The sequence below is a fragment of the Xyrauchen texanus genome, chromosome 12 (genome assembly GCF_025860055.1).
Source record: "Xyrauchen texanus isolate HMW12.3.18 chromosome 12, RBS_HiC_50CHRs, whole genome shotgun sequence".
In the NCBI taxonomy this organism is placed as follows: Eukaryota; Metazoa; Chordata; class Actinopteri; order Cypriniformes; family Catostomidae; genus Xyrauchen; species Xyrauchen texanus.
In genome coordinates this window covers 37,610,201-37,634,509 of record NC_068287.1, presented here as the reverse complement: position 1 = coordinate 37,634,509, position 24,309 = coordinate 37,610,201, and the positions used below count along the sequence as shown (strand labels likewise).

The 24,309-nt window shown below is 38.5% G+C and overlaps 1 protein-coding gene across 1 annotated transcript in view; it reads right to left on the bottom strand.

Annotated features, from left to right (window-relative positions):
- The window catches only part of LOC127652990 (protein TANC2-like), a 176,613-nt gene that overhangs the window by 58,376 nt on the left and 93,928 nt on the right, over positions 1-24,309 (bottom strand). Inside the window, 1 exon segment of the mRNA XM_052139455.1 lies at positions 2,505-2,687. Coding sequence (XP_051995415.1) covers positions 2,505-2,687 — 183 coding nt within the window.

Below are 24,309 nucleotides of genomic sequence, written 5' to 3'. Positions count from 1 at the left end.
GGGTTGAAGGTTGGGTTAAGGTATTGTGTACTAGCGATGCCCACCACAAATGTCTACTGTCAGACAACACTCTCAAAATTGAAAACAACCAAACAGAAGACAACCTATTTCTTGTGAAATTGTGCTTAGACACCATTTGATTAAGTTGGCCTTAATATTCCTTTAAAGGAATATTCTGGCTTATTTTAAACTTAAAGGTGAAGTTTGCGATTTCTGCACCACAAGCATCACTGAATAGAATTGCAAAAGTGCTCAAACGAATGTTGCCATTTTAACTTATTCTAATTGACTTTGCACATGTTTTTTCAGGAAGTTGTTTATAAATATTGGCAGTCATGGGTTGCATTTATTTTTGTACTTATTTCCAGAATACAGCAGCATTTTTTCCAGGCTTGTTTTTCAGACCAGGTTGAACGCTCCTCACTGCCAATTGGAGAAAAAAAATGGGGTAACTTACTTTCACTTAATTTGGTAAGTGCAACTCGCTTAGATCTGGCAACACAGTATTTATAATATAGAGAAATGTTTTGATATTGACACAGAGCCACAGTGTTCATTAAAGGGGTGGTCCCATTAGGCTTTGAGCAAGCAATTTGTTTTCAGACAACACAACGGACCAGTATATAATGTAAAGCTCGAGTGTTTCTGGATTTAATAAATCACAAATAATATTACATTCAAAATGTTAGAATATACCATCTAATAACTTTCAAGCAACAATATAAACATGCAGTTTTGAACTATGGATCCTTTGAATTGAGCCAAGAAGTTAGTGTGTTACGTTTCCATCTTCTATTGGTGACAAACCTTCTTGTCATCCAGATTCGGCATAGTGCACAACTTCTGTACAGGAGCTTGCGTTTCAGGTCTCCCGCGTTCGGATGCGTTTGATTGGGAGTGAATGGAATGTAAAGTGTAGTGTGACCGCCCCTTTATAGGTATTGAGGTTGCATTCCGTAGACCTTTGCAAATATCCTGTAATGTTCTTTAAACATGACCTAAAGTATCATCTAAATCTCTTAATTATATATAAAAATATCACACACACACAAAATAACTCTTAGCTAAATGTCTACAGCTCACAGAACTACCAGCAGCATGAATGCCAGTGGCTGGACAACAGCACGGCACCATCGGTGGATGTGATTAGAGTTTCTGAAACATTTACAGAGCACAAACAGTCCTTCAGCTGCTCTGCTTCTCTCCAGAGAGACTGATGAATGAAGGTCATCAACTGAAGGAGGAAGAAAAAAATTTGGTGCACCCTTGTGGTTGCTAAGAGAGGTGCAGTGTCTGTGATTAAGAATAAATAAAAGAAAAGCATTGCAACTGCTAAATAACAACCTTAACTCAAGAATGAATGTTTAATAAACTTTAGCCTCAACTTAAAAACAGACAGATCCTTTCTACAGAGGTAAAGAGCATAGATCTGATCAATAGAGTAGTTATGCAGTTATAGAATAATAACATACCGTATATATTGACCATAGGCCCAAGTGGATATTTCTGTTAGTAGAATGATGTATAGTTATGACTTAACCAATATCGGATTACTATCTTCAGTCTCTCACTCTTCACAAAGAAACATAGATATGGTCAAACAGACACCCTGTCAAACAATTTTTACAGGAAACAAGAAAAGTGATCAAGCCCTTTTCTCAACACACAAAATAACATATTGCTGCATCATGTATACATTGTTACCTCTCTCTACACACACACACACACACACACACACACACACACACACACACACACATTGGGTTTCCATGTTTTATGGGGACTTCCCATACACATAATGGTTTTTAAACTGTACAAACTTTATATTCTATCCCCTAAACTTAACACACACACACACATACATCCCCTAACCCTACACCTCACAGAAACCCTTTTGCATTTTCAAAAAACATTGTTTAGTATGTTTAATAAGCCATTTCTCTCATGGGGACCACTGGCTAGGCCCCAAAAGGTAGGTGATCTCAGGTTCTACTATCCTTGTGGGGATATTTGGTCCCCACAATGTAGTATAAACATGTACACACACACACACACACACACACACACACACACACACACACACACACACACACACACACACACACACACACACACACACACACACACACACACACACGTTCTAACTCTCTCTGATGAGTAAGGTGAAGGCATTTGTGCTCTCAGTAGGAGTTCTGGCATTCAGCTGTAGTGTTTGAGATGGGAAACAGGAGGTGGCTCTCACCCAGAGCGGTAAAGCACGCATACACAACCACAAAAACACAGTATACATGCAACCCACACAAAAATAATATAAAAAAGCAAACTACTTCAAGCACACACAAACACAATCATATGAATTTACACTGGGCATAGATGTGTAAAAAAAACGAGTTACAACTAAGTTGAGTAACAATGTCTCCTTGGCTGTCATTTTTCCTGTGACAGGCTTTGTATGGCACTATGGCATGTTCTTATTCAGATCGTGACATGCGTATCTGTGTTACCTGGTAGTCTTTTGATTGGCTGTAGACGCATGTTGATGGCCTGGTGCGAGAGCAGAGGAGAGGAGGGGAGAGAGCGCGACACGCCCTCCATGATCCGGATGTGCTGCATCCCCTCAGTCACCGGGAGAGGAGGGATGGCGTAATCCCCCTCAAACACACACTCACCCTCCACAGAGTCACTGCCTGCAGGGACAGAAAATGGGAGGGATCAGAATGAATTGCACATTCTCATTATTTGCACTAGCAGCTCATAAAATGTAAAAACTCGCTTGAACGTGTGAGTGTGAGAGGCACAAACACATGAACTTAGCCAGTACAGCTTATTAACACTTCACTATCACTGTTCCTGATAAGACAACACCTCCAGATTTAAAAACATACAGACAGACAGAAAGAGAGAGGGAGAGAGAGAGAGATTGAGAAAGTGAGAGAGCGACTAGAAATGTTGACAAATGCCTGTACCTGTCATGATCGTGTGACTAGACATATTGTGTAACACAAAAGCACATTCTTAAATAAGAGAGATGATAATTGATTCAGTACGGATATAATGAGATGAATTACAGCTCTCTGTACTTCAGTATTGTCCATGCCTATGACTTGAACCTGTGTGCATTGGTATCTGCCATATGAACTGCTGTACCATGGCGCTAACAAAAATAAAGTTTTTATCAATACATTTTTGAGGCATTGATATATAAAAATGTTAACTAATACACTCAGTAGGTCAACAACCTAATTTCCACAACAGTATTAGGACAACAACCTAATAGGTCAACAACAGTATTAGGACATTTTAGTTTTTAGACGGTCCCTTACCCGGATTAGGCAACATTTCTAACTAATATCAAGGTTAAATTAAAGATTTTGACCGCTTTCGCCGTGATGCCATCTGACCAGCTTAAAATACCGGACAAATTGCGTTAATTATATTATATAAAATACCGGACAAATTAGATACGGGACGCAACTTTTCATCTTTAAAAATGGGACGATCCTATATTTTACTGGACGGTGGCAACCCTACAGGTAAATTAATCTGGTGTAACTGCACAAACTGAACAATTAGAAATGACGGTTTATTATGCAATTTCTCTGAATGAAGCCTTGAATAGGTCTTTCATTCAAGCTGTCAAACCACAAAACGACATACTTGGGACTGAAAATACATTGTGGGGGCCATTGTGCCCAGCTGCTCACACTTTATAAGATTTGTGTTGAAAAAAAATTTCTTTAATGTCTATTTGTTTCTGAAAACATCCTGATATATATATATATATATATCGATAAACATCGGGGAAATATTCTGATTATCTATGCGTAAAAAACTGCTGTAAAGTTGGTTTCATATTCGCACATTCTGAATTCTTTTGTCAATAGTTTTCTAACAATGGTTGCAATATGATAAATGTTTGTAAATTATACTAACTGGCATGTATGACAACCAGCTACAACTCATTTAATCAAACAAAACACAGGACTGTCGATTTTATGTAATATTTTCTCCGAATCTCCACCGAACATGTGAGCAAATTTTTTAAAATTAGTTTGTGGACAGCATGTGATGAAACTACATTCATGACACTGATCTGCGTGCGTTCTTTCTTTTGTCGTATTTTCTTACAACATATTCTGTTTATATTAAAACATGTTTTTCATGCTATCTTAATGCACTTTTGATTATTTCAGCCATTGTGTTACTAATTGAGTGGATGTTGAATATTGAATATGTGGACATTGAAGGTTGAATACCTGATATGCAGTGTTCTGCTTTAGAAATATAAACCTTTAATATAAAATCTTTGATTTTAATAAATAAAAAAGTGAGTAGCTGCTACATTGTTGATTAATTGGTACTAATGTCTATTAATACTAATATTTAAAAACAAAATGCACCTCATTATACTCTTAAATATTAGTATATTTAAACAAACTTTTTTTATAATAGCCTAATTATAATTTCAATACTTGTTAAATGGTTAGACAGTGTTGGAAATGACTATACGTTCTGAAGCACCCTTTAAATGACACAGTACACTTGTACACCTGTACTGAGAATGGTCCATACATGATTAAAAAGAATTAACAAATTATAAATGTTTCATTCAGAGCCTAGGTTACTAGAACTTTTATTTTGCACCAGTCACCCCAAAATATCAATACCTTTTTAATGGTTGGGCTCAGTTCTTCAAAACAAATTGAACAATTATAAGGACCCTCTACGGCAGTGTTTCCCAAACTGGGGTACATATACCCCTAGGGGTAAGTGAGGTGACAATGGGGGTATGTGAATACAATTCTGAGATTTACAATTCTTTTAATTTCACAGTCTTAAATAACATTCAAACTCAGTTCATGTATTTCTCACTGGCAAAAATAATTTTGAGTGCCCCTAGTGTAGAAACACCAAAATGGTTGTGTCATAAAGGTCAGATAAATATGCAATGAAATAGCCCTATCTTTTGTGGCTAAAAAGATGCATCTACTCATGCGTCCTCTCACACAAGTATCTTTTTTTGACAGCCCAGCACACTGCTAGGTGGCGTAGCTTAGTGATAGCAAGTAAAATTGAGACTTCACTGTTTTGCCAGACTCAGATTCTGCCTCAGATTTTCCATCAAGTCAAGTCATTTTTATTTGTATAGCGCCTTTCACAACACACATAGTTTCAAAGCAGCTTTACAAATGATCAGGCTTTAACAGAAGATAAAACTGTAATGTCTATAATGTCTTAAGAGTCATCATTGTGTAGTTTGATAAAATACAATTGTGAATTGTGTTTAATTATAAGTAATTAAATAATAATTGTTTTATAACCCCAGTGAGCAAGCAGAAGGCGACTGTGGCAAGGAACACAAAACTCCATAAGATGTTGGTTAACAGAGAAAAATAACCTTGGGAGAAACCAGACTCACTGTGGGGGCCAGTTCCCCTCTGGCTAACATCATGAATATAATGCCAGTGTTACTTATGTGTAGTGCAAGTCATGGTTTAAAATTATTAAACTAAGTAAGCGTTAAGGGTCCGTGTTTAAATAAAGATTTTGTATGAACTGTAAGATTAATAATGACTAATGTCTTTGAAGTTCATCCTGGATTAACTGCAGAAGTTCACATAGATGCAATTGTCTGTGTAGTGTATTCAGTAAGTTTCATGTATGAATTTCCAGCTTGTTTTAGAGTAATCTGTGCCACCATGTACAATGTATTGAGCCTTTTATGTTGCAGCAATAGGAATTTAACAGAAATTTGTACAGTTGGCAAACTGTAAGGTGTAGTATGACTTTAAGAGGGTGTTTATCAATATTAATGCTGTTTTGGAGCAATCTTTGCCACCACTTAAAAAGGTATTGGAATTTGGAGGTGAGAGTGATGCAACTAGAGATTCACAGAAGGCTTGTCAAGTCATTTTAGAGCAATTTACTCTACATTCAATGCACAGGCATATGGCAGAATCACACACTTTCAGCACAACGCATATGGACAGTGACTGTGTCATAAAGGCACAGACATGTTTTTATAAAAATTAACATCTCTAACATTTAGCTATGGTGAAAACTTTAGCTGCAGTATATGCAGTTGGCTACAAGTAATCAATTCCAGCATTTTTTTAAACTATCTGTTCCACAATGTAAAATCTACTGAGCTCAGTACGTTACCGCATTACAAAGTCAAGTGAACTCAGTAGATTTTACAATACCCAACATATGATATGTAGTGTGTCCCTAACACCTCGTCCTAACCAGAGGCGACGCAATAAGATTCCAGCGACAAACTATCCGTCTGTCCACACCAGATGTGACGTGACACAGCGATATTCATACACTAAAATGAGGATTATTGACAGTAACGTAGAAATCAGAGTAGTGATGGGTTCGAGTCCACCTTAGTTTAGTCTGAGTCAAGTCCGAGTTTTTAAACAATTAAGTCCGAGTTGAGTCCGAGTCCAAAAGGGGCCGAGTCCGACTAAAGACCAAGTCATAGTGGTGGTGGTGTAGTGGACTAAAGCACATAACTGGTAATCAGAAGGTCGCTGATTCGATCCCCACAGCATCACCATTGTGTCCTTGAGCAAGGCACTTAACTCCAGGTTGCTCCGGGGGGATTGTCCCTGTAATAAGTGCACTGTAAGTCGTTTGGATAAAAGCGTCTGCCAAATGCATCAATGTAAATCACTGAGATCACATATTTTCCCCATTCTGATGGTTGATGTGAACATTAACTGAAGCTCCTGACCCATATCTGCATGATTTTATACATTTCACGGCTGCCACATGTTTGGCTGATTAGATAAACGTATGAATAAGTAGATGTGCAGGTGTAATAAAGTGGCCAGTGAGTGTATGTTGATATTAAAATGGCACCATGGGTCTTTCATTAACTACCAATTAAACCTCAAATTTAATTTGATGCAACACAATGGCACTAGAGTGCATTTAATCACTTGCATGTGAGTCTTATCAGACCTGTGAGATCAGAGCCACACTATGAGTGTCGCTTTAGTATACTGCCCGTATTTACTATTCATAGAATCAGTAAATCAACTGTGAGTGTGTTTATATGAGTGTGTGTGTTTGCTCTGCTGGTGTTGGGTGGGGCTCTGGACTTTCTGCTGATGTCAAGCAGTCTCTCTCACTCTCACTCTCTCTCTCACTCTCTCTCTCTCTCTCTCTCTCTATTCCACTGCAGATTCTTCCTCTAATTTTCTTCTCCATCCATCAGCCCCACCCTTCATTCTTCTCACTGTCTCTTGCTTTCCTAATCTGATCATGGATGGTGAGCTGCCCATCTAGGCTGCATTTTTGGACATCAAAGGCATGCTTGAATGTTCTAATCGAATGTTTGAAAAATATCTACAGTCAAAATAGAGTGCAACAGTGACCACCCACTTTTTTTTGGCAGTCCAGAGTCCGGATGTATTTGTCATATACATTTTTTTGTTTACATGGGGATTTAAAATAATTATTTAATAAAAAGTTCTAAGTCTTGAACTAAACTAGATCAGGACTAAAAAAAAAAAAAAAAAGAAAAAAAAAAAAGACTAACACTGGCAGCCAAAATCTTGGAATAAAATGTACAGATTTTGCTGCTTCAGAAGGAAATTTGTATTTTAATTCACCAAAGTGGCATTCAACTGATCACAAAGTATAGTTAGGACATTACTGATGTTAAAAACAGCACCATCACTTTTTGAAAAAATTTTTCAAATCAAATCTAGACAGGCCTCATTTCACGCAGCCATCACTCCAACACATTATCCTTGTGTAATCATGCTAAATTGCTAATTTGGTACTAGAAAGTCACTTGCCATTATATCAAACAGCAATTTGGTTCATCAAATGAAGCTTAACGTTGTCTTTGTGTTTGCTTTTGAGCTGCCACAGTATGCATGACATATTTATGGTATTCCGGACATTATTCAAAAGGAATTGCAAATTGTATTTGCAATTGCGTTTTCAATTTGTGGACGCATAAAATGTGACATAATCCAAACGCAATTGCAAATCGCGCATTACGGTTTGCATTTTCGTTTAAGCGAACGCACAGTGACTGCCAGATTTCAAATGGAAAAGCAAAGTCCGTTTGCAACTGTGTTTCCCATATCTTACGAGTTTTGGCCCTGTCATATTTAAATAGCAATTTCAATTACCACGTCTGCTTTTTCACTTTCTCAGTGTCGCGTATGTAGCCAGCCAAAACTCAAATGGAATACTAATTCCCTTAGTATTTCCATTTCCGATGCCTTACACAGAAACCTGTCAATCAGGGTCAAGGGTGGGATTATGCTATGGGGCGTGTTTGTCTTGGGAAATGACATCATTCACAGTCTATCAGGATCAATAATTAGCACTGCACTTTATTCATCTATAATCTCACACTGGACTGTCAACATATTCTCCTCAATATACTACTTCATAGATATATATATATATATATATATATATATATATATATACATATATATTTCATATACTCCTACTTATTGTATTGTATATTGTGTGTATTGTTTACTGTACATTGTATATAATTATTGTGTTGTGTAAGTATGTGTACATTTGATTTGTAAATTGTGTTGTGTAAGTATGTTGTTTACTGTAGCTAATTGGTATATGTCTCGTCACTGTCATGACTGCTATGTTGCTCGGAACTGCACACAAGAATTTCACCTACTGTTGCACTTGTGTACATGGTAGTGTGACAATAAAGTGATTTGATTTGATAAACCGGCATCTGTTCAGGGCATCACCTCTTGACCGTCGACTGTGAGTGACGTCACTTCCCAAGACAAACACGCCCCATAGCATAATCCCACCCTTGACCCTGATTGACAGGTTTCTGTGTAAGGCATCGGAAATGGAAATACTAAGGGAATTAGTATTCCATTTGAGTATTAGAAAATCAGTTATTTTGAATTCTTATAATAAAGGTGGCTTAAATTTCATTGATTTTGATTCTCTTAACAATACCTTAAAAATTAATTGGCTTAAACGTTTCCTTCACAATCAATCTTCTATTTGGAGTATAATCCCAAGATATATTTTTTCTCAGTTAGGAGGTATACATTTTCTTTTAATGTGCAATTATTCAATTAGTAAACTTCCTGTCAAACTTTCCAATTATCATCAGCAGATGCTTATGGCTTGGAAACTTATTTACAAGCATAATTTCTCGCCACACAATTTTTTAATTTGGAACAACTGTAATATTCTTCATAAGAGGAAATCTTTATTTCTTGAAAACTGGTTCAATAATGGGGTGATATTAGTAAACCAGCTATTTGATAGTGAAGGTAATTTATTTAATTATTCCGATTTTGTTTCAGGATACCAATTCCCAGTATCTAGTAAAGAATTTAATATAGTTTTCAAGACCATCTCTTTGGAAATCTGTATGCTGTTTAGAAACAATAATAGTGCTACAGTGACTTCTGTTTCTCCCCCTCGCCCTGAATCTACTGTGGTTGGTTCTGTTTGTTTTTCAATACATAAATCCAATTATAAAATCAGGTCATTATTTCTGGACCCTGTTACTTCAATTCCTTCCTCCATTTCTTATTGGAATAACCTTTTTGATGATATTAAATGGTCATATGTTTGGTCACTTCCTCAGAAATTCTTTCTAACTAATAAAGTTAAAGAAATATCCTATAAAATTATTCATAGATTTTATCCAGTTAAATACTTTTTAAAGAAATTTAGAAATGATATTGATACTTCCTGCTCTTTTTGTGAAGCCTCCTCTGAAACTGTTGATCATTTGTTTTGGGAATGTCTTTTTACTCGGTCTTTCTGGAACTATATTGATGCTCTGATTGTCCAAAAGGTTTTATGTAACTTTTCTTTATCATATAGACACATTCTTTTTGGATTTTATGTTAAAGACAAGAATCTAATTAATGCATGTTTTTGTATAAACCTTCTTTTATATATTGGAAAGTTTCATATCCATAAATGTAAATATATGAAAAGTAAACCCCACTTTAGCTTTTTCAAAGAAGAACTGAAGATGTATTTAAATACAATTTCAACTTCTGTTAACAAGAAAGCAATGAAAACATCCAGAATTAGCGCCATGTTTAATATTCTCTCTTAATGTTTTTTTCTTTTGTGCCCTCTTCTTCTTCTTTTTTTTTCTTTCTTCTCTTACTCTCTTTTCTTTTTAGACTATTGTTGAATATATTTAAATTTCTTTCACATTTCCTCTCTTAACTTTTCCTTTCTGAACCATAATTTCTCTTTTGTTTTGAAAGATTGTTTATATTTCTTGTATGTATCGTCTTGTTCTGTTTGTTAATATTGCAATAAAAAAAAAAAAAAAAAAATTAGTATTCCATTTGAGTTTTGGCTGGCTACATACGCGACGCTGAGAAAGTGAAAAAGCAGACGTGGTAATTGAAATTGCTATTTAAATATGACAGGGCCAAAACTCGTAAGATATGGGAAACACAGTTGCAAACGGACTTTGCTTTTCCATTTGAAATTTGGCAGTCACTGTGCGTTCAGCTAAAGCGAAAATGCAAACCGTATCGCGCGATTTGCAATTGCGTTTGGATTATGTCACATTTTATGCGTCCACAAATTGAAAACGCAATTGCAAATACAATTTGCAATTCCTTTTGAATAATGTCCGGAATATCATTCCATACATATTAGGTCAAAAATGGCAAAAAAGAAATGGCTTTCTCTATAAACTCATCAGTCAATCATTGTTTTAAGGAATGAATGCTATACAATGCTTGAAATTGCATACAAAGGTGTACATTACAGTCTTCAAAGACAAAGGACAACTGGCTCTAACAAGGACAGAAAGAGATGTGGAAGGCCAGGTGTACAACTAACCAAGAGGATAAGTACATCTATAGTTTGAGAAATAGACACCTCACATGTCCTCAGCTGACAGCTTCATTGAATTCTATTGAATTCATCACCAGTTTCATGTACAACAGTAAAGAGAAGACTTAGGCATTATGGGAAGTATTGCAAAGAAAAAGACACTTTGGAAACAGAAAAACAAAAAGAAAAGGTCAGAGTGGGCAAAAAAACACAGACATTGGACAACAGATAATTGGAAAAGAGTGTTATGGATCTTAACCCTGTTGAGGTTTTGTGGGATCAGCTAGTCTGTAAGGTGCGTGAGAAGTGCCCAACAAGACAGCCACACCTATGGGAAGTGCTACAGGAAGTGTGGGGAGAAATGTTACCAGAGTATCTGGACAAACTGACAGCTGGAATATCAAGGATCTGCAAAGCTCTGGAAGATTTTTTGATGAGAACTCCTTGAAGTAGTTTAAGAAGTTCTGAATTTTTTTTTTTTTAAATTGTAATATTAATTTTTCATGTTATTAATGTCCTAACTATACATTGTGATTAGTAGGAATAACAACTCGATTGTGTTATTCGCAATGCTTGATGGGAGTGGGCGATCACCACTGAGATTTCAACAACCTAGAAGTCTTATTAAAAATATATATTTCTCTATGGAGAAAATTAATGAGCTATTTAGATATTTCCAGGATGCAACACCTCTATTAACAGACTTTTTTCTGAGGATAAAATAGGTCATTTTATCTATTTAACATTATATTTAAAAGCCATATTGTTTTATTTTATTTTTAGAACTTTTGTTGATAATTTATTAAAAACAATGTAGCATTTTCAATCTTTTAATAGATTTTAATTTCAATGAATTTATAACAGAAAAGCACTGTGTGCTGTCTCTTTCAGTATTTCTCTGTTAAGATGAGCTGAAGGAGAAAAAGATCCAATCATATGCAACTATTTGCGTATATAGTTCATATAATTTTAATGTTAAATAAATCATAACATTACTAGTAAAACTTATAGCATTAATATTGTAATGTGAATATTGATGATCTCGATACAACACATCTGAAGTATCAATACTTCAGGATCGATCTGTCCATCTCTATAACCCATTGATTTCTTGGTAAGCAGCTCACTAGATTTGGAGACACAGCCTTTGTTTGCATCCAAAACATCAGAACCACACCCAAAAATCCTTTCTCTCTTCCTTTCTCATCAAATAAGGTGGCTTTCATGGTTCAAGTCTCCTTGGAGACACTCTAAACCCTCTCTTTCTCTCTCCCGTCTGTAGAAGAGGATTAACCCTCCCTTTAGAGAGACGATAAACTGTCAGATGGGAAATCTTTCCTTGCATCTTCCTGTAGCTGCTTCTACAGCTGTGAACTCTGTGCTGCTGCAGTGCAGGATGTGAACTGAAGTGAAAATGCTTCTTTCACACAAGCAGACGGCAAGAGAGCCGAGACAGAGTCAGCAGCTCAACCCTCAAATGTTCAGCAACACACACTATATGCTTCAATAATGCAGCAATACTGGAGTGTACATAAAATGAAAACCAGTAACTGAAGGATTTTCACAATGGCCACATACACACTGTGGCTAAATGTGGTTGTCAATCCTCACTTATGAGTGCTAAAATCCAGTTCTGTACACAGAGTTAGGGTTAGGATTAATTTACTGGAGTGACAACCGCATTCTCCAACTGAAATTACTACCGAAAAATGATGGCAGTGTTGGATCTTCAGTCGATAATATTCCTTTAGTCAAAAATAGGCCACATCCAAATTAATACATTTTCCTTTGAAAACACATCTTTTTCTCTACGTTTTGGCCTTCCGTCCACAGATGCCATTTATGACAATAAAAACAGCTTTCCGAAAACGTTCTTCCAAGTGGATATATTTGAAAATGCCGTCTTTGCGTTGTGGTGTGTTGAGGTAAGACGGAGATATTCTGAAAACAATGTTGTTTTTGCTGCCCTGTGAGGCAGTCATGTGATCCATTCAACCCAAAACAATCAAGATGGTGGCCCATGTTTTAGAGGCATTGTTGACTGATATTCACTATAATTGCGATGGTAAAAATAAATGTTACTTTGTTCAACCTTCACATTGCATTCCTTCAGAGGCAATGGGATGTTTACTCAGAATTGCTGTCCGGCGACGGAACACGAGGACAATTGCGTTTCAGATCGTTCATTGAACAACAATTTTTATACATTTCAGTGTGGACAAGAAACTTTTGGAAAACACTGTTTTCAGATGTATAAGGATTAATGTAGACATAGATCACCAAATAGGGTAAAACTGTTGGCATCCGTTTCTTGTTTACATTCGTGAGATGCCAAAATGTTGACGGGTGATTCTCAAGAAACCAGTCAAGAGAATGTCCTAAATCTATCTATCTATCTATCTATCTATCTATCTACACACACACACACACATCTATATATATACACTCACCTAAAGGATTATTAGGAACACCATACTAATACTGTGTTTGACCCCCTTTCGCCTTCAGAACTGCCTTAATTCTACGTGGCATTGATTCAACAAGGTGCTGAAAGCATTCTTTAGAAATGTTGGCCCATATTGATAGGATAGCATCTTGCAGTTGATGGAGATTTGTGGGAAGCACATCCAGGGCACGAAGCTCCCGTTCCACCACATCCCAAAGATGCTCTATTGGGCTGAGATCTGGTGACTGTGGGGGCCATTTTAGTACAGTGAACTCATTGTCATGTTCAAGAAACCAATTTGAAATGATTCAAGCTTTGTGACATGGTGCATTATCCTGCTGGAAGTAGCCATCAGAGGATGGGTACATGGTGGCCATAAAGGGATGGACATGGTCAGAAACAATGCTCAGGTAGGCCGTGGCATTTAAACGATGCCCAATTGGCACTAAGGGGCCTAAAGTGTGCCAAGAAAACATCCCCCACACCATTACACCACCACCACCAGCCAGCACAGTGGTAACAAGGCATGATGGATCCATGTTCTCATTCTGTTTACGCCAAATTCTGACTCTACCATCTGAATGTCTCAACAGAAATCGAGACTCATCAGACCAGGCAACATTTTTCCAGTCTTCAACTGTCCAATTTTGGTGAGCTCTTGCAAATTGTAGCCTCTTTTTCCTATTTGTAGTGGAGATGAGTGGTACCCGGTGGGGTCTTCTGCTGTTGTAGCCCATCCGCCTCAAGGTTGTGCATGTTGTGGCTTCACAAATGCTTTGCTGCTTACCTCGGTTGTAACGAGTGGTTATTTCAGGCAAAGTTACTCTTCTATCAGCTTGAATCAGTCGGCCCATTTTCCTCTGACGTCTAGCATCAACAAGGCATTTTCGCCCACAGGACTGCCGCATACTGGATGTTTTTCCCTTTTCACACCATTCTTTGTAAACCCTAGAAATGGTTGTGCGTGAAAATCCCAGTAACTGAGCAGATTGTGAAATACTCAGACCGGCCGTCTGGCACCAACAACCATGCCACGCTCAAAATTGCTTAAATCACCTTTCTTTCCCATTCTGATATTCAGTTTGGAGTTCAGGAGATTGTCTTGATCAGGACCACACCCCTAAATGCATTGAAGCAACTGACATGTGATTGGTTGATTAGATAATAGCATTAATGAGAAATTGAACAGGTGTTCCTAATAATCCTTTAGGTGAGTGTATATATATATACACACAGAGAGAGAGAGAGAGAGAGAATTTTTGTAATATAGTATGAATTATATATTATTGTGGTAATGAGAATATTATATGAACATCTTTTTCATACTACGGTAAAGAGAATTGTGGGTAAAATCTGTATAACTGTCATGATAATACATAATAGTCATTATGTAAAAAAAATTTAATGGCCCTTAAAATAGTCATAATTCTTTCATATGCAAAATCTAATTTAATATTTGTTTCTTTTGATTTTGGAGTTAAAAAAATAAAATAAAAATGTATTGACGGGTTTTGTGAGAACACTCTGCTATGGCTATGAATAAGTCAGCAGTTACAATTTCGAGAGTGACTCCTGTATTCTGTACACACAGGGAATGATAATTTAAGGGATTCACTCTCACATTAATATGCTTTTGTCACTCCTAAAACTATGCAGTGTGTACATGGAGAATGAGTCTTCTGTTTCAGTTAGAGTATCTTCAAAGAAGGTTCTACAAGTGTGAAATCTGGACTGAAAAATTAGCAGTGAGTCTACTGTGGCTCGACTGCGTCATAGGATGGCGTCAGAAAGGAAGAGGTCTTGCTGCGCCCAGTCTGGCCACAGCGACAGATGGCACAGACAGGAAGAGAAGAACAGAGAGGCAAGACTGATGAGTAAAGCACCCACCAGCTACTTAACACACACATACACTGACAAACACACTCTTTTGCTTCTATGGTTCTCTTAAACAACACTTATGTTCCAATTAACTGATGTGTATAGTTTGTCTCAACTCAATCTTGTTAATTGCAGACATAAAGACATGTCATACACATCTATAATTACCATGTCCTTTTTCCACATTAAATGAACATGTAACCCTGTGAAAAAAAATTGAGAAAGGGAAGAAAACCCTACAACCCAAATCATTGATTGTGCTTTGTGTTGGTCCTCATGTATTCAGATACAAGACAAAGGCAGGCCTAACACAGTCATAAAGCCTGACTGAGGCCTACAAACAGTCATAAATCTTACTGATAAAAACCTTGCCAAAATCAAAGAAAGGGAGTACAAAACAGACTACAAATATTCCCAAGAAGCCTTGCTCACTTTACAACTGTATGAAATTCAAAAGGATCGAACTTTCAACTCCTATTGGATGAGGCACTCAACAGAACGCACCTAAACCATGATGTCATCGGGAGTAGAAATACCTCGGAGATCCTTCTGGGCATTGCTTCCAATGACTGTGCTTGCCGTGCATAGACGCAGCTCATCGCTGCTCTCAGGTGTAGCCTCGTTGCACAAGGAAGTAATGTATGACTTGAAACTGCGGCCATACAATCTCTATCTCACTGGACGAGTTGAGATTACTCCGTGTTCCACCGAACACTTTAACGGATCCGAAAGAGACCACCGAGCAATCCGCATCTTCAGTTTGCCTGCAGAAGTGAAGAAGAATCCTCTTCACTTTTCAACCAAGTCGACATCGCTGATTTCTCCACCAGCCCGCCGAGAATCAGCAGCCGTACTGCCCACCGACAGAGTGAGGAAACAGCCTCCCGTCATAACCCGAGCCTCAAGGAACCGCCGAGTCCGCTCATTGTTGCTAATAATGCTTGCCTTCTCTCCCACGATCGCTAAACCGGCTTTGGAGCCACCACTTTATTCTCTCTCTCTTTTGTACTAACCGCACACACACACGACCCCTCACAAACATTTGGCTCGTGGATAACATGGTGATGAAGCTCAGTTTTGTCCCCAAGTTTTCGTACAAGCGGAAACAAGTGCTAAACGGACACAAACGGGCTCTCCGGCCACATTCTCTGGCCGGAAATCTCGCATGACGTAGACACACACACACACACACACACACACACACACACACACACACACACACACACACACACACACACACACAGGCAGGGGATGCCAGTGCTCAGATTCAAGCGTTCGTTGTTTCCATTGAATATTAATGCTCCCCGGACATCGATTTTCTATGAGAACAAACAAATATTGAGACTGTTATACAGTCTGATTATTAGTCCCTGATGCCAGGGGGGTGCCCCGACGATATTAATCCTTATTAATATTCTATTGATTTTGATAATTGACAATTATCTTTGATGATTGTTGAATTTGAAGGATCAATAAGCTAGTGTTAATTCTATTCAATGTTCCATTAATTTGAATAATTAAAGATTATCTTTGATAATAATTAATATTCTACTGAATTTGATAATTGTTGCTTGTCTTTGATGATTGTTGATTTAAAGGATTAAAAAGCTAACATTGATTCTAATCAGTGTTCTATTGATTTTAGTGAATTCATAATTATCTATGATAATTATTCATTATTGCTAATAACCAAACCCCGCACCAAAACGTAGAACCCTACATTTGTTAAATGGGCATGTCTAGGAGTGGGTAATGTACCAGTTGTTGCCACAAGGTAGAGATTTGGCATTCCAATCACTTTCTAAATCAATGCTAATAAGTAAATGAGGAAGTTAAAAGCTTGTTAGAAAGCTTGGCGTCCATCATGGTACAAAACTGACCATCTGAACATGCAATGGACATCATTCTTTCACTGACAATTTAAATTTCAAGCTGTTTCTCGCAAAAACAAGACTTGAAATATGACAAAAGTGTTCACACTGAACACTTTTATGATACTTTTGGGTTCTATTTTAAGCTTTAATGTGAGGCACTGCCATTGTATTGAAAAGACTCATTGAAGGTCCAATCGAAAACAACCTCGAAACCATTCACCTTGAGCAAAAAATGCATTTTCAAAACAGCTGAATGTCTAATAGCACTAATTGCAAACTGACAGGCAAGGTCTTGACTGTCATAAAGTTTCACCAGTTTCACCATGAGTCTTCTATGTAAAATTAAGGAGACATTGCAAGGACATTAGAAGTATAACACCAGCTCTTATACTTCAGGGGTTTGTGTCACGTCTGACACATGAGGTCATGGCTGTCAAATGATATCCGTACAAGGACAACGGTGGGATTGAGGGCTGCCAGAGGGGCAGATGTGGTGTCACCATGACGACAAACAGGAGGAATATTGCATCTTGATGAGAAAAATAGCACAGGTGGAGGACATATCAGAAAAACGGATTTATGGTGCCACCCGCTCCCCCAAGGAGATGAAAGAATACTCAGTGGGTGAGAGGTTAGGAGGAGGAACAGCTTAAAGGTGGGAGAGAGAGAGAGAGAGAGAGAGAGAGAGAGAGAGAGAGAGAGAGAGAGAGAGAGAGAGAGAGAGAGTGCGAGTAGTGGCACAAATCTGATGGGTTAACCCAAGTACAGGAGCTTAAGTTCATCTCTCAGTGGCGGTTTGAGAGGGCTGGATGACAGAGGGTGGAGAGGAACTGGCTTAAAATTAAGGAGTATGGAGAGCAGGCATTTAATAACAGCAAGCTCACACAACCTTAAAGTCCTCATTGTAACTGCCATCATTTACTTCCACTCATGTTGGTCCAAATCCATTTGACTTTTTTCCTTCCATAGAACGGAAGTAATTTGGGTGTGAAAGAACATGAGGGTGAATTAATGATACCATAAATTATATCTCTTAAGTTATTTTTAGATTTTAAGACCTGAAAAGCAAAGTTGCCCTTGAATGTGTTGCATTCTCAACATCGCTCAACAGGGGCGCTATAGGGTGCAACAGTGCCCACCCAAATTATTGCTTGAAAGATACAAGTGTGTCTTAAAGTAATATTCCAGGTTCATTACAAGTTAAGGTCAATCTAAAGCATTTCTGGCATAATGTTTATGCAAACCGTGTAAACAGTGCAGAAAAAAGCGCAGTAGGGGTCAAATCAAGCATTAGAAAGATTATGATGTTTGATATTTGCTGCAAATTTCAAGATGTCGTGTTTTGCCTCGATATGGTTTGTCATTTTTTTGGTTTGCGATATATAATCTAAATTCCTTTGATATTGTATTCAAATATATATATCCATGTATATCCAAATTATATTACCTTTGGTATAATTTTGACTGTCATCCTTGAATGCGTGATTTTCAAACTTGGTCCTACTCCCGTGGTAGTTGATTGTAGCACGTGGAATTGCAGATATGAAAATCAAATGAATTGTTAATGGCTAAAATTAATCATTGAATTTGCTGCACATTTTTAAATATACAACTCTGATATTTGGTTTTAGAAGGTATCAAGTCTTCCCAAGTCAGAGGGCTCAAGCCACAGTCAAGTCACAAGTAATTGTTGTCAAAGTATAAGTAGAGTCGTAAGTCTTCTTTGATTATGTCGAGTCAAGTCCAAGTCATGCAACTCAAGTCCACAACCCTGCTATCAACTATTGAGAGCTAATCAATGCATATTTCAGATACTCCTGAACTTTATTACATTAGGTGTCTTCATAACCTCTCAGCACACACAGATCCGTTCTGATCTGATATGAGCCCAGGGGGAGTGTTGAGAGTGATTGAGAGAGCTGCTTTCTAATTTATGTAGGCTGTTAGCAGAACCTGCTCGCCTAATCAAAACAGCCCACTAAATCTGATCTCGGATCGGCCCAGTGCCCTTGAGCCTGGAACAGAACCATCACTCGTCATCCAACCCCACATCGACTGGAAATAAAAGCCTGAAATAAAACCAGAGAGAGAGCAGGCTCATTCCCACACATCCACACAGAGACCTTTGTTGTGCTGTGTGAAATGAATATTATCAAGAGATTAATTTAATGTCTTTAAGATCAGATGTCATTTGGTTTGACAAGAGCGTGTGGCATATACTTCAAATCAAAAACCATGTCTTAATGTCACTATGATCTTTCCTGACAGTTTCATAAGGAATCAAATGATAGTCAGTGCTGTGGCCTAGCGGTTAGCACAAGTAGACAATGCATGTTCCTGACATTTCCCTTTCCTTTTCCCCTGATCATTTCCTGTCTTCTTTCTACTGTCCTTCCAGAAAAAGAGGAATCAAACATAATCAATCCAACGTGCAAACTAACTAGCAATGTACAAATCTACATATTTTATAACAAAATATTGGTCTTAAGGAACCCCTCTATAATTAGGCAGGTGTAAGGTACACCAGACACATAAAGTAGGTATGTTAGGGGGCATTCACATTATATGCATCCTTGTGTTTAAAAACAAAGTAGAGAAGAACGCATAGGTGTTGAGACACGTTTTTAAAATTAAATATTTTTTACGTGAAACCATCTCAATAACGCAAATCTCATGATGAGATATGCTGAATTAGCATGCTAATTCTGCCTTCATGTGCTATCAGAATTATAAATTCCATTTTGATTCAGTTAATTCAACATTGCTGTAAGCATTATAGGGAGTGTCTTTCACAACCTTGCTGAAACCCTTATTCAATCACGCCAATCCTCTGATTGGCAATGGTGTCTGAGTCCTGCCCCTTCATGTGCGCGGTTTCCATTTCTTCAGAATTTTCTTCCTTCAAGAGTGCAAACTTTGTCTTGGAACCCTCTCTGCTTCGCCACCGAGATACACTTACAGTGGACAGAAATTCTCGGCAAGACCAAAACAGGACGATTCGTCACCTGTGCTCAGCACCTGCACCAAGAGATTTACCACTCTCAGTGAATTAGGGGTGGCTGTGGCTCAGTTGGTAGAGCGGGTCGGCCATTAATCGCAGGATTGGTGGTTCGAATCCCAGCCAACACGACTCCACATTCCGAAGTGTCCTTGGGCAAGACACTGAACCCCAAGTTGCTTCCAATGGCAGGCTAGCACCTTGCATGGCAGCTCTGCCGCCATTGGTGTATGAATGGGTGAATGAGTCATAGTGTAAAGAGCTTTGAATACCGTTAAGGTTAAAAAGGCACTATACAAGTGCTTCTTCCATTCAGACTCTTGTCGTTAATCAATGCAAAAATCCTACCTGCTTCCCACAGAGATCCAGCTAGAGTTCCTGTATTCTTAAATACATATATAAATAAATATATGAACACGAGCCTTGAGTCGCATGACTAAAGGCTGCCCTCACACAGCAAGGGCATGAATCACCGGACGTTGCGCTCTAGAATTTACCTCGTACTGAGGTAAGATCCAGCCTCTCACACACTCCCACCCGCCTCTTCTGTGTTAAGTCCAGAGGGACCACATGAGGTCTTGAGTGGTCCCCTCCAGAAGAGCCAGAAAAGTTCCGCCTGGAAGAATGTTTTTTGCAAACCGGCCATTGTCAACAGACGTGGACCGAAGGAGCGCACCAGTCTTCCCTGAGATCCAGGAGTTCACAAAGACTTTGCGTGCGCCCTAATCTTCACACACTCAGGTAGGAGGTGCTGCTATTCTCACTAAAGTGGACCACGCAGAGGAAAAAGACTATTCAAAGCTTCCCCTGGTAGAAGCTCACCACTGCCATAATACTGCCATTGAAAATCCCGCTCCGCCCACCCCTCCAAGACATGTCGACTGACCTCCACACTGGTCAGCAGGCCAAGCTGGTTCAGCATGAACAGCATGTCGGTGCTCGGTTTTTTCAAGCTAAGCTCCTCAAACAATTGAACGAGCAAGGCTCCAGAGCGGTTCAAAGATTTGGCGCTGCATGCCACAAAATATATTGCTCCGGCATCTCCCCGCCATCTCCCCTCATTGCATGCGACACATGTCCCATGCCGTCTGAATTTTGGAGCAGATCTGATGTCATTAGCAGATCTGATGAGCATTACCAGGGGAATGGGACTTCATCCTCAGACAGTGATGAGGATCTGGGAAATATTCAGCAAAGCAGAAGTCAACATATTTCTCTCCGTGGAGAACAACCTCTGTCCCCACTGGTACTCCATGTCCCAAGCCCTGCTGGGTGTGGACGCGTTGGGTCACAAATGGCTTGCGAAATGCAAGTATGCATTCCCCTTGTGCACCTCCTTCATTCTGTCATCAGCAAAGTCTGAGTGGAAATGGAAACAGATATACTAGAAATACTAGATTGCCCTCCATGGGAATTACCACTGAGGAGAGACCTTCTCTCTCAAGCACAAGGTACAATTTGGCATTCCCAGCCAGAGCTGTAGAATCTATATGTGTGGCTCCTGAACGGAGTAAATCAGATGAGCCAGAATTGGCTCAGTCGATGATGAACCCTGTTTTGCAGGCTAGAGCACCATCCATGAGATGCCTCTATGCACTTAAATTGCACGCGTTTACAAATTGGTGCTCTTCACATGGTAAAGACCTGGTGAATTGTTATAAATTAGATTTTGACATTCCTTCAAGAACAGCTGGATGCTAGTCTCACCCAGTCAATGCTCAAAGTTTATGTAGCGACTATCTCAGCATACTACACCCTGTAGGCTGGTTCTTTGATAGGCAGACATAATCTAGTCATAAAGTTCCTTAGGGAGCGAGGTGTTTGAACCCCCGCACCCTATCGTTATGGTGCCGACTTAAGACTTAAATCTGGTGCTGAAGGCACTCACAAACTCCCCATTTGAGCCATTGGAATCTGTTGAGCTGCGGGTGGTTTCCTTAAACCACACTCCTATTGGCATCATTTAACTTGACAGTTGACTGACAGCTCATGCTTGGAGTTTTAGTCATTTTGATATATCAGTAATCATTTGTTGCATTTTTAAAAATTTTTACACCGAGAACATTGCATGCATTATCATCAGCAAGCTGACTAACATGTATTATGATGTAAAAATAAGTGTTCCTCCTGGCATCCTCCACATTCCCTATTCTCTCCAACAACAAAGCAGTTGAACATGACATACTCTGAGTTACAACTTCAGAAGTGGGAAGTAGGATCATTCAGATGTAAAGGTATATAAATCTGCCTTTATGTCACTTAATTCTTTGCCCATTAGACACTACACAAAAAATATTAGAGCTAAAAAACTATATATTTTTAATTTAGGTTAACTAGTCAACCTCACTAATTTAGTATTGCTGTAAGATGTTGGATGACTAGTTTACCATACTAACCAATCCCTAAAACTAACCAATCCTCGCTTGCACCAGTGCATCTAATCCAAAACAGGCCCAATGATCTAATCCCATGCTAATGCTACATAGTTTCGCCTGCAAACAGCATGTGTCCGGCCCCCAGGTCATTCCCACTCCTATGGCATTCGACCAATCAGGTCATGGAAAGATACAGTATTTCTCTTAGCTAGAAGCAGGGAATTCACAACCATTAGTGTTGTTTACTAGCTTCTGCTGCCTCAAGCTTTAAAATGTTTGGTGACCTGAGAACAAGGATTTCAGGTGATCCGAACGGAAATGCTCTGTAGAAAGCATGTTCCCTTGGCCACCTAGCAGCTGCTGCCGTACACCCACATGTAACTTTCGATGATCCTTGTTTGTGGTGTTTTTGTGGCAGAGAGCCATTGCTCCATATGGTGGCCCAGTTCCACTGCAACACTGGGGATGTACTGCATATTATGAGACCTTCAGCATTTCCTCCAGATACCACGTTCATAAATTAATTCTGCCGCACACAAATGCGTTCATTTATTCATTGGTTCCTTCAATTATCTGTTTACTCTTTTACTGAGCAGTGAGAAATTCTAGTGGACAACATATAACTGGAAGAAATCTGTTATAGGAATAGCTCAAGAATATGAAAATAATTTATTCACCCTCGTGCCATTTAAAACTACTATTACTTTCATCTCTTTTGTGAAACTCAACAGGAGACCCTAATAAGATGTTCTGAGCCAATTTTACATATTTTAAAACAAATGGTCATTTAGCCAAGCTTCAAAATGGGCAAAAAGCCCCTTTTTCAGAAGTTTAATGAAAACAATCTATACAACTGGTGTGCTATATTTCAAGTCTTCTGGTGTGAAATAATAGCTTTGTGTGAGTAACACACTTTTACAATACTTTTATGGTGCAGTTTGATTCTTTATGTACTTGCTAGTATAAATCATAAATCACTTTTGTTGTAGAGCAGTTCAGACATTATGAAAAGCATATGTCTGAACTATGACAAGACTGAGGTTATACTCATTGGTTCACCCTACCAGCTTCGTAAAGCTGATTCTTTAACCTTAAATATGGATGGCTCTGCTCTGGAGTTTCAAACAAAATTGAAAAATTGGGGGGTGATATTTAACATTTGATCCTCATGTCAAGAATACTGTTAAAACATCATTCTTCCATCTCAGAAGCATTGCAAGACTGCGCCCCATGTTATCTTTCACAGTGGCTGAAAAAACGATCAATACTTTTGTATTTTTCTCGTATTGATTATTGCAATGCTATACTTGTTGGGGTCTCTAACTCTACCTTAAATAAGTTGCAGTATGTGCATAACTCTGCTGCTAGAATCTAGATTAGGACCAGGACAGGTGATCACATCACTCCTGTCTTGGAGTCCTTGCACTGGCTCCCTGTCAAGTTTCGTGTAGACTTTAAAATTCTCATGCTTACCTACAAGGTTTTGCATGGTTTGGCCCCTGCAATGCGTGATCTCCGCCCCTCCGAATCAGTTTTTTTAACTGTTCCTCCTACACGTCTACGTTCTATGGGTGACAGGGTGTTCTCTTCTTTTGCTCCAAAACTGTGGAACTCTCTTCCCTCTGAGGTTAGACATGCTGAATCTTTTACTATTTGTAAATCTTCTCTTAAAACTCACTTTTTTAGGGTTGCTTTTCTGTGATTATTATGTGATTATTGTTGTATTATTAAAATGTTTAATTGCATGTTTTCTTGTATTAATGTATTTCAATTTTTCACTTGTATAGCGCTTTGAAGATGCAACTTTTAAAGGCGCCATAGAAAATAAAGTTTTATTATTATTATTAACATCAAGTGTTGTCTACTGACTGAGACAAGTTTCTTAAGTCACAATGTTTATGA